At 43.8% G+C, this 12,006-nt stretch overlaps 1 protein-coding gene across 2 annotated transcripts in view; it reads right to left on the minus strand.

Annotated features, from left to right (window-relative positions):
• LCT (lactase) overlaps nucleotides 1–12,006 on the minus strand; it is a 55,196-nt gene that overhangs the window by 18,180 nt on the left and 25,010 nt on the right. Inside the window, exons 6-8 of one of the 2 annotated variants that reach the window (XM_014782446.2) lie at nucleotides 7,766–8,489; nucleotides 4,129–4,774; nucleotides 467–2,017 (exon numbers count right to left, since the gene is read on the minus strand). In XM_014782446.2, coding sequence (XP_014637932.1) covers nucleotides 467–2,017; nucleotides 4,129–4,774; nucleotides 7,766–8,489 — 2,921 coding nt within the window. Of the gene's footprint in view, nucleotides 1–466; nucleotides 2,018–4,128; nucleotides 4,775–7,765; nucleotides 8,493–12,006 lie in introns of both variants that reach the window. The other variant, XM_087434938.1, reaches the window with a different exon arrangement.

The following is a 12,006-nucleotide window of genomic DNA, read 5'->3' on the forward strand; positions in this document are numbered from 1 at the left end:
ACAAAATCAAATTTTTTTTGTTGGAATAAAGGGGTATGTCTCAAATTTAAGAGCCTCAGCCCACTTTAGAAGTTAAAATAGAAATGTGAATTAGAGAAGAGTTCCATGCTCTGGGGTGCATGGAACCCACGAGAACATAAGCTCCACGTCAGCAGAAGGTTATCTATTTTGTTCACTGCTGTATCCCCAGCACTTAGAACAGAACTTATCACATAGTAGTTGCTCAATAATGAATGAATGGGTCCATGAAAATATGCTTGTGGGGACTCCGTGTGTGTATGTTCGAAGAAATAACCATAGCTTTTTTCGGGTTCCCAAAGGGATATGAAACCCCAGAAAAGGAAAGAATTATGGAGTTAGGGCATGAGAGACTCATTGATGGTTCATTGTCTACTCTAAACCATTTCCAGCACATGCCAAATGGGTGTTGGAAGATTTCGTAAGGGGTACATGAACCCTCACATACCTTTCAAAGCTTCATTGATGTAGGTTTTGTGGTAAAATATCCTATCAGTATCTTCCACTTCTGCATTTGTCAGCCCCACTCCATTTTCAGTGATGTAAATGGGGATGTCACCATACTCTTCCTTGATCCAGTTGAGCAGTCTTCGCAGCCCCCAGGGCACAGCTCCGTTCATTGCTGTGGAAGGCCATGAAGGATCCTCTTCCTCGGTCATCTCCTGGTCATATTCGTAGGAGGGTGGGTTTAAACTGGGTGTTGTATGCTGCACGATTTTGGAGTAGTAGGTGTTGAGGCAGAACACATCGGCTGTAGCCATGATGTACCTCTTCTCTTCCTCAGTGAAGCTTGGCAGGCGGGAGGTGGCTAAGTGTTGTAGTTCACTCCTGTTCCCCACTTTCCACTTCATGGCATCAGGATAATCTCCATTTCGGAAAATGGGGTGGGCGAACCAGCCCAGTGAGAACTGCAGCATTCGGTCAGCTGCTTCCACATCTCTCGGGAGCTCTGGTGACTTGGGCTCTGCCCAATGTGCACTGAGGCTCAAAGAGATGACCCCGTTCTGCTCTTGCCTGTATTTCTCATCATAAGTGTGATAGACTGTGGCATGAGCTTTGATGACTGCATGGGCAATCCTGTAAGGTGCCCAGCCTGGGTCATTCACATTTGGGGGAAATTCCCCTGTGCCATAACCCAACCACGCCTGTTCCATGGGCTCATTAAAGGTCATCCAGAACTTGACTCTATCACCAAAGGTCTGGAAACAAAAGTCTGCATAGCTGTTAAACAACTCAATCAAGGAAGGATTCTCCCAGCCTCCAATATCCTGGAGGGCCTGGGGCAGGTCCCAGTGGAACAGTGTCACCATAGGAGAGATATTGCTTGCTATCAAGCCATCGATCAGCCTGTTGTAATAATCAACACCAGGTGTGTTGATAGAACTGTTTCTCCCAGTTGGGAAAATTCGAGACCAGGAGATAGAGAAGCGATAGGCCTTCACTTTCAAAGCTCGAAGCATATTCAGATCAGCATCCAATTGGTTATAGCTGTCACAGGCTATGTCTCCGGTAGCATTGTCTTTCACATTGTTCCCTGGTGTGTGGGTAAAGTTATCCCAAATGCTGGGGCCTTTGCCGTCAGCATCCCAAGCTCCTTCAATCTGATAGGCTGATGAAGACACGCCCCACAGAAAGTCATCTCGGAATGTGCCAGTGTAGAACAAATCCCTTTCAAACTTGGGTTGGTTGGAGAACTTTTCCCAAACTACTTTAGCTTTGGAGGGCACCTCGGATGGAAAAGTGAAGGCTCTGATTCTAGGGGCAATGTTTGTTATACTGGGTGGTGGCAGTGTTTTTACTACCTTGGTGAGGAAACCATTCTTTTCAATGATGCTGGTGAAAAAGTAGGCAGATTTCCTGGGAGTCCTGGGCTTGCTGCTGTCATTGAAGTTGACGTGGTGCAGCCCAAACCTCTGGCTATAGCCAGAGGGGCCTTCGAAGCCATCCATGAGGGAACGAGCAATGTAAGATTGAACATCCACCGAGTCCTCCTTGACAGCTGTGGAGAAAAACAAAAGTTGAGATTATTTTAAAGTCTCTGTTATTGATGTTGCTTTTTAAAAGTTTTTTTTTGACATAAACATTTTGGAGGTGACTTGGGCTATGCAAAAAAAGTTAACCCTTGTTCCTCCTCAGAATGGTTGAAAGGAAAATCCACAAGACCTCCGCAAAACATCAGGTCATATACATGGCCATAAATCTCAATCTAAAGGACCATCCCAGTCTTGAAAGAATGTGCCCCATCTGCTAGTATCAGGACTCCTTGGTTTTATAAAGAACACACAAAATCATTTAATCTTTAAAAATGTGCTTTTGTTTTCCCTTGTTTACCTTTAGCAATACTGACGTAAAATGATCACACATTCCATGTTAAAAAAAGAGGAATAAAGCCTAAACAAATGTATTCCTTGGTGCAGTGGGTTGAATGGTGGTCCCCAGAAAGATACGTCCAAGTCCTAACCACGCCCCCCACCAGTGAACGTAACATTATTTGGAAAAGAGTCTTTGCAGATGTAATGAAGCTAAGGAGTTCAAGATGATATCATCCTGGATTAACTGGGTGGCCCCTAAATCCAATGATAAGCCTCCTTAAAAGAGACTTAGAGGAGAAGTCCACATGAGGCGGAGATTGGAGTGATACAGCCATAAACCAAGGAATGCTTGGCACCACCAGAAGGTGAAAGAGAAAGGATTCTCCCCTGGAACCTTTGGAGAGAGGCCCTACTGACACCTCGATTTCAGACTACTGGCCTCCAGAACTGTGAGAGAATAAAAAACAGTCTAGTGAGTCAACCAAGGACCAGAGCCAAAGTAAGGCAATGAACGGCTGTGGGCTCCTGCTGGGAGCCGGCAAAATATTAAGCCCTGTTTTTATCAGATTACACAGCCTATCAATAAACATTGATTGTAGAAGAGGTAGGTAAAGTTGCTCATTCATTCTATAAATAATTCGGTAAGCACCTACTTTGTCCCAGGCTATGCTAGGCTCTGGGAAACAAAGATGAATAAAAGCCTCATAGGTTAGGGGGTAGAGTGAAGAGGTGAGCCAGAAATAGAAAGGCCTAGGGTCCCACTCACTGGCTGTTTGGGCACTTCATTTAATCTCTCAGAGCTTCAGTTTTCATGTTAGTCTCATGAGGATAATATCTGCCCTTATTTACTGCCTGAGGCTGTTTCAAGGATTGCTTGAGATAATGTCTTAAAGGGCTTCCATGATTATGAAGATTACAGAATTGTAACCTTGATGCAGAGAAGAGTACAAGCGAAAGTAAAAGAGAGAGTCTCTAACCTCAAGAACAGCGGGATGTGTGTCTCCATTCCTTACTATAGTGGCCAGGGCAGGTGTCACTAATCAACTCTGTCTCTCTGAATCTAGATAAGGTCTTGAAATCTTTTCAACATGGTCCTCTAGGCGAACAACTAGCCACCAGCAATTGATTACGACTGATATACGAGATGTAACTTTGTCACTCCTTTTTACTTAGAATAAAAGGACATACGAAAAGATATGGTAGGTAAGAATAAGACTGTAGATATGGGTCAATTGGATCAAAGTGAATGACATGGAATACAGATTTTATAGCCAGTTAAAGGAGATGGAGATCAATGTGGCTGGAGCAATGAGGGAAGATTTAATGGGTTAGAATCCCATCTTAAGTGTCCTCATGCCATCCTGTAACGCCATTACTATCCCATATTGCAATTTTCTGTCTGTGTCCCTCTGTAGACCATGAGTACCCTATGGGAAAAGGTGATGTTTGTTCAATATTGTACTCCTACTGTCTTGTACAACGTGTGGCACATAACAGGCACTCAAATATTTGTTAAATGAATGCATTAAAAGTTGATGAGTCTTGATCAACAGATAGGATTCAGATGGGAAAAATGTAGAAGGGAGGCATTCTATGGAATAAGAACACAGGGGCAAGGACTTGAGGCTTTTCGGGGAGAGAATTAGGAGGCTGATGTGAAAGACTCATGTTATTGCTACTAACAGTACTTTTTGGCTTCATTTCCTTGGGAGATTGTCTTTGTCCTCTTAAACAAAACTCTGAAGACTTGGAGAAGTACCACCCACCTTCCAATCACCAGCATATCCACCATTCTTACCCTTGAGCACCTCATTAATATATTGATTAAAGTAGTCTACTCTGAAGGAATCATCAAAGAGGTCTTCACTTTCCCCTATGGGCATGCCATTCCCAGCCAGGTAGATCGGAACTTTTCCTCCTGTGTATTCCAAGGATACAAACTGCAACAGCCTCCTTAAACCCCAGGGTACCACTCGAATCCAAGGAGATGAGGTCTGAGGCCATGCAGGGTCCACATGTTGTGAGAAGCCTCCGATGGTATCATAGCTGGGGATGCAGGTATCTTGTTGGGCCTTGCTGATGAGACGGGAAGTGTAATGGGACAGACCCAGAAAATCAGCTGAGCCTTTCAGGAGCTGCTTCTCTGCCTCAGTGAACTCAGGGAGCTGAGCCACAGGACTGGGGCACTGTTCGTTCATCTGTTGAATCTGAGCCCTCAGGGCAGCTGGATAGTCTCCATCCACAAAGATGGGGTGTGCAAACCAGCCCAGCATGAAATGCAAGAAGCGCTCAGAGGCGCTCAGGTCCTCGGGACTCTCTGGAGACAGGGGTTCTGCCCAGTCTGAGTTCAGCACAATGCCCACGCGTCCCTGCTGCTGTGGGCGATGGTGGTTATTGTAGTGGTGCCAAGCTCTGGCATGAGCCTTGAGGACCAAGTGAGCCACCTGGTGAGGAAGAAAGAAGGAAATACAGTGCTTAGTAACAATAACAGCAACGTCAACAACAGCACCAACAAGCCAATAACAAGTCAACAACAACAATGTCAACAAGTTAACGCCAATGTCAATAATGTCAGCAACAGCAATGATGAAAATGTCAACATTAATAAGCTCAACACTAATGTTAACAATGTCATCAACAAATTAACAATGGCAACAATATCAATGAAAACATCAAGAAGTCAACAACATCAACAAGAAGTTAAGACTGATGCTAACAATATCAACAAGTCAACAACATGGACAATGTTGACATCAACAACAACAACATCAGTGCCAGCAATATCAACAATGTGGACAACAACGTCAACAAGTCAACATCACCATCAACAGGTCAATAGCAACAGCATCAACAAAGACAATTATTGATGAATTCTCTCATGTAGTCCTCACAACTTTATGTGGCAAGAATCCTTATTATTATCTCTACACAGATGAGGAAAAGAAGATCCAGAGAGGTGTAGAATGCAGGCAGTCTGACTCCTGGACTGTACCGTCACCCACAATGCTATCCTGCCTCGGTCCTCAATAAGTACTTATTGACTAATTAATCAACAAATAATTCTGGTGGGGGGGGATCATTTTAGCTAACACACAAACGAGAGGACAAGTCTTTCTGTTCTCCTTTCTACTTACTGAAATCTAGGAAGAAAGACCACAACCAGGAATCTCTTTGTAGACTTAACTCATGATCTTACAAAAATCAATAGCTTTCCTTGGTGGAGCACCATGGGAAAACAGGGGAAAAAGCAGGGTGTCTGAAGTATAATAAGCCTAGATTTCAATCTTGACTCTGTCACTAACTTGCTCAGTAAACTCAAACAACCTCCTTTCTCAACTTCAGCTTCCTTGTCTGCAAGAAGTGGTTGCTGATGGATCCATCCAGGGATAGGGTGCATAAGCACCAAGTGGAAACCCGGAGTGCAGGAGGGAGTTTGCTACACCTTAGCTCCCTTTCCTTTTTATCATCTGAAGATGATGATACCTACTTTTGAAGAATTTCATACCAAAATATGCCCTAGGAAGTCAAACTCCTGGCTGCTTCTTATGTCCCAAATGTTAGTCCTTAACTGGGTCCTAAATTCCAATAGAAAACAGTGCTCCTTTCCAAAAGGCAGGAATGCTTCCCTTCTAAACTAGTCAGTGTCAGGCAGGGCGCTCAATGGAATATTAGATAACTATCAGAAACAATCATTGTGACCATGTAACGACACGGAAAAGTGTTAATGACACATCAAGTAAAAAATGGGCACTAGTGTGATAATGACGTGTCACTGTAGGTTCATCTATTGTAACAAATGTACCACGATGGTGGCAGATGTTGATAATAGGATGGCTGTGGGGGTGGGGGGCAGGGGATATATGGGAAATCCTGTACCTTCCAGTCAATTTTGTGTGAACCTAACACTGTTCTGAAAAATAAAGTCTACTAAAAAAAAAGGCACTAAACTGAGTGCACACTGTGACTACACTATGAATGCAGGGAAGCCAAGACTGGAAGGAAATACCGGTAGAATTATGAAAGAAACCTTTTCTTTGAAATTTTTCCTTAATTGTATTATAATGTTTAAATTAATAAGTAAAAGCAAGAATTGAAGGAAAAAAGTGAGGTGGACTTTCTTATCAAAGTCTCTGTAGAAAAATCTCAGTAGCCACAGCTGTAGAGATAAGAAGCCTAAGGAGAAAATGTTGAGATGAGTTTTACAACGAGACAAACAGAAAGATTCAAACCTTCCATTTTCAGAAGTGCTCTCTCTGTGGGTGTGGTCACTTGCTGAACAGGAGCAGAATGGAAGCCTTGACTTAAGTGCCATAATTTTGGGGATTTCACTGCATCATTTATTCACAGTATTCAAGCTCACTCTGATTGTGGACATTATGAATTAATCTCTAATTTTCCTTTGTGCGTTAGTATCATCTTCCCCAAAAGCTTTTAACATCTTGAGGGCATGGCCAAGCATCCTACTTAACACCCAGCATGGGGCACACTAAAGACTCATATTTCAGAACAGAATCCAAAGTGTGGCAGGGAAAGTCATACTAACGTGGCTATCCTGAAGAATGTTGCCAGGGGAAGCTGGTGGGTTTTCTGGGAAATTTTGAAGAAAAAGGAAAATGATGGAAAGAAGCCACACTAAGCCATTTAAAATTTTGTCTCCAGTACATACATCTCCTTCTCGTTGAAGAAATACCCTGATTGCCTTCTGGAAAGCCAGACTCTTTCTCCCGCCCCACCTCCCCGTCTCTCAGCCAGTGTGTCGAGGGGTAGAGCTGGGACCTGGACCCAAACCAATCAGTGCACTACAGTCCTCTATCCTGGATCCAGTGATTGGTTCAGGGATAGGCATGCCACCCACCCAGAGACCGTGAGACACAGGGCTGTTGTCATCTAGCTACCATTTAGCCCAAGAACAAAGCCAACAAGGGGAGCAAGAGGAAGAAGAGAAATTGGGTCCTGGTGACATCGTTTGTGTTCTGATCAAGCTCTACCCTGATCGGCTAAAACCAAGACTTTTCAGTTTCCTGAACTCATAATTCCCCTCCTTACCTAAGTCAATTTGGGTTGGGTTTTCTGTCTGCAACTAAGAGTGCTGGTTGACATGGAAAACCTGCTTTGGAGTCAAGTAGACTTAGGATCAAATGCTGGCTTCAAACTGCTAACCCAGCTGCAAGTTCGTCATGACCAAATTGTTTCTCCTCTCTGAGCCCCAATTCCCCCATCCATCAGCACTGTTCTGAGGATTAATAACTATTGTTAAAGTGCCAGCACAGTGTCTGGACAAAATAAGTTGATTAACAATTTATGGTTCCTTCCCTCCCTTTGATTTCCTCTAAAGGACAAAAAGTAAAGACTTGCTGATGGGAAGATAAAATAAGTTTCTTCTAGGCAAATGTCCTTTCTCCTCCAAAGAGTAAGAGCTGCAAGATGGGAAATACCTTAAATGAGGCCACCCCTGGGTCGGAGATGCCCGGCGCGTGTTGGCCAGTGCCGTAGCCTGCGTAGCTCATCACCCACGGCTCGTGGAAGGTCACCCACAACTTCACACGGTCCCCAAAAGTGGAGAAGCAGAAGGCTGCATAGTCCAGGAAGGCATCCACCACAGTCTCATTCTGCCACCCGGCAAGATCCTGCAGGGCCTGAGGCAGGTCCCAGTGGAACAGCGTGACCATGGGCTCGATGTGTGAGTCCAGCAGGCTGTCAATCAGCTTGTTGTAGTAGGCGACACCCCGGAGGTTGGGGCTGCTCCCGTGCCCAGTGGGGAAGATACGGGACCAGGAGATGGAGAACTTGTAGACCTGAGCCTGGAGGCCACGAAGCAGGGCGACATCAGTGTCCACCTTGTGGTAACTGTCACTGGCTACCTCCGGTGTTGCTTGGCCCTTGGTGGCATTCTGGTGCCCTAGTTGGTCCCAGATGCTTGCCCCTCTTCCATCCTCAGCCCAACCTCCTTCCACGTTAAAGGCTCCCGTGGAGACGCCCCAGAGGAAGCCTTCAGGAAAGACATCCTGCAGGAAGGCATCCCTTTCTGCCCTGGACTGGTTGGCAAACATCTCCCAGACTCTCTGATAGGCTGAGTTGGGGGCTGAGGAGTCTCCTGCCGTCTCGAGGTCCTGCTGCAGGGCAGTCTGAAGGGTCAGGTCATCAGACAGAGAACAAGACCTGCTGTGGGGTTGAAGTGACATAGTAAGTAACGACTCTGTGAGCTACAAATGCCCCCAGACTGCTGAATAGTGACAACGTGTTTAATCAGTAAAGATTCCAGAAACACTGAGTCGAAAGCCATATCCAGAAAGTCATGGGCAGGAAGTGACTGGTAGATGGGAAAATTATTACAATTACCCCTTCTTAGGTGAGTTATTATTGCTCCTGCATGAGTAAAAACACTGTACCAATGCTACTGTTCTCTGCATTAGATCGCCCTTGAATACTGTCTTCGGTTATGACGCCATATTTTTCTTCTTATCATTTATTGTTTATAAAACATAGCTAATAATAATAAGGACTTCAATTTATTGAGCCTCAATTCTGTGCTGGCCACTGTGATAAGAATATATGTATATTATCTCATTTAATTTTCACAATAAATTATGAGATACATACAACTATTTACCTTCATCCTGTAGAGGAGGAAACTGAGACTTAAAGAAATGAGTAACATCTGGGCATCAGGGGGCCAGCAGCTATTTACCAGCTGGTACAGAAGTATTTCAATAATTGAACTACTGGTCCAGCTCTACTGACGTGTACCAGCTAAATATCAACCCCAGTTACAACTTCCTTTCTTCTTCATGCTGCCTGGATTGTGGACATAATGACAGGAGTTCAAGCATCCATCCTGGACCATGAGGTAGAAGCCTTGTTAACAATATAACGAATTTGGATTCTTGATGATTATACCCACTCTAGACTGTCTACCTCCAGATTTTATTCATGTAAATGAACCCATATCTTGTTGGGTTTTTTAAAAAGAGAATTTCTCCTTGATCATATAGCTTGCAAGTGGAGGAACACAGAGTGCTTTTAACCACTATGTCAGTATGTATGTGTGTAGGTAGGTATACATTTATGTGTGTATGTATATCTGAAATAAAACATAACTTAAAAATGCACTCCTTGGGCCGGCCCCGTGGCTTGGTGGTTAAGTGAGCGCGCTCCACTGCTGGCGACCCGGGTTCGGATCCCGGGCTCGCGCCGACGTGCTGCTTCTCCGGCCATGCTGAGGCCGCGTCCCACATGCAGCAACTAGAAGGATGTGCAGCTATGACACACAACTATCTACTGGGGCTTTGGGGGGAAAAAATAAATAAATAAAATCTTAAAAAAAAAAAAAAATGCACTCCTTGTGTGGGTGGCCTTTGCAGTGGGGCGACTGTGTCCACTTCAGTGGGTCATGGTACACACACAGGGCAGGACTGTGTTGATGAGGTGTGTGGCCCTGTGGGCAGTGGGGCTTGTCAGCTGCTGCAGACATGTGCTTCTCTAACAGCCACACAGGGATCAGCCTCACCTTCCAAAGCCTGAAACAATTGGGTGCTCCCGTGCCTGGGGCTGGCCCTGCTCACCTGCAACCCTGAGAGAGCTGACAACAGCCTTGCAGGATGGAGGCCTACAGCAATTGTAAGCCCCTGAGCCTAGCAACCAGCCACGCTGGGGGCCTACTCACTTAACAGAAAAACTGCAATGGGAATGTGCTATTAGACCTTGCAGCCAATTGTGCTAGGGCTCCCCACGCCCAATAAAATGACTGAAAGGACCAGAGCAGCCACGTGCAGCTGAGCATTATAACCAGCCAGCCAGGGGGACAGCCTAGCCTTCCCAGGCACCTGCAGCATAAGCAACACTGCCACAACAGAAAGACACAAGTAGCACACTCAGGGGACACTCCGGGAACATTTGGAACTGGTGATGAGAGGGAAGCACACTGCCAGACCTCACAAGGCATTTCTTACACAAGGCCACCTCTCCAAGACCAGGAGATGTAGCTGATCTAACTAAAACATAGATATAAGCACAGAGAAAGAGGCAAAATGAGGAGACAAAGGAATACATTCCAAGCAAGGGAACAGAACAAAACCCCAGAAAAAGAACTAAATGAAACAGAAATAAACTATCTACCCGACAGAGCGTTCAAACAAAGAATCATAAGGATGCTCACCGATCTTGGGAGAAGAATGGATGAACTCAGCGAGAACTTCAACAAAGAATTGGAAAATATAAAAAAGAACCAATCAGAAATGAAGAATACAATAACGGAAATGAAAAATTCACTAGAGGGACTCAGTAGCAGAGTAGAAGATACAGAAGAATGCATCAGTGAGCTGGACAAAAGACTAGAGGAAATCACCCAAGCTGAACAGATAAAAGAAAAAAGAATTAAAAAGAATGAGAACAGTCTAAGGGCCCTCTGGGACAACACGGAGCACATTAACATCCGTGTTATAGGTGTCCCAGAAGGAGAAGAGTGAGACAAAGGAGCAAAGAATCTATTTGAAGAAAAAATAGCTGAAAACTTTCCCAGCCTAAGGAAGGAAACAGACATCGAGGTACAGGAAGCACAGAGAGCACCAAACAAGATAAACCCAAAGAGGCCCACACCAAGACACATCATAATCAAAATGTCAACAGTTAAAGATGAAGAGAGCCACAAGAGAAAGGAAACAAGTTACATACAATGGAAACCCCATAAGGCTATTATCTGACTTCTCAGCAGAAACCTTACAGGCTAGAAAGGAGTGGCACCATACATTTAAAGTACTGAAAGGAAAAAACCTTCAGCCAAGAATACTCTACCTGGCAAGGTTATCATTCAGCTGGAAGGAGAGATAAAGAGGTTCCCAGACAAGCAAAAACTAAGGAGTTTATCATGAAGAAACCAGCCTTACAAGAAATTCTAAAGGGACTTATTTAAGTGGAAAAGAGAAGACTACAAATAGGAAAAATAAAATTATCAAAAAAAAAAAGCAATAAAATCACTGGTAAAGGCAAATATAGAATAAAGGCAGCAGATCAACCACCTATGAAGCTAATATGAATGTCAAAAGACGAAAGTACTAAAATTACCTATTTCCATGATAAGAGAATAATGGACACACACAAAAAAAGAGGTTAGATATGATATCAAAAACATAAAATGTGGGAGGAGGGGAGCAAAAGAGTACAGCAAGAGGTCAAATTAAGAAAACATCAAGTGAATATAGATTACTACATACATAGGTTATTATATATGAACCCATGGTAATCACAAGCCAAAAACCTGTAATAAATACACAAAAAATTAAGAGAAAGGAACCCAAACATAATACTAAAGAAAACCATCAAACCACAAGGGAAGAGAGCAAGAGAAGAAGAAAGAAACAGAGAAGAACTACTAAAACACTCAGAAAAAAATTAACAAAATGGCAATAACTACATTCTTATCAATAGCTACTTTCAATGTCGATGGACTAAATGCTCCAATCAAAAGGCATAGGTGGCCGATTGGATAAAAAAAACAAGACCCATATATATGCTGCATACAAGAGACACACTTTAAACCTAAAGACATTCACAAACTGAAAGTGAAGGGATGGAAAAAGATACACCATGCAAATGGCAATGAAAAATAAGCTGGTGTAGCAATACTTATATCAGACAAAATAGACTTTATGACAAAAACTGTAACAAGAGACAAAGAAGG

The sequence above is a fragment of the Ceratotherium simum genome, chromosome 9 (assembly GCF_057802395.1).
Source record: "Ceratotherium simum simum isolate JZ-2026a chromosome 9, ASM5780239v1, whole genome shotgun sequence".
In the NCBI taxonomy this organism is placed as follows: domain Eukaryota; kingdom Metazoa; phylum Chordata; class Mammalia; order Perissodactyla; family Rhinocerotidae; genus Ceratotherium; species Ceratotherium simum.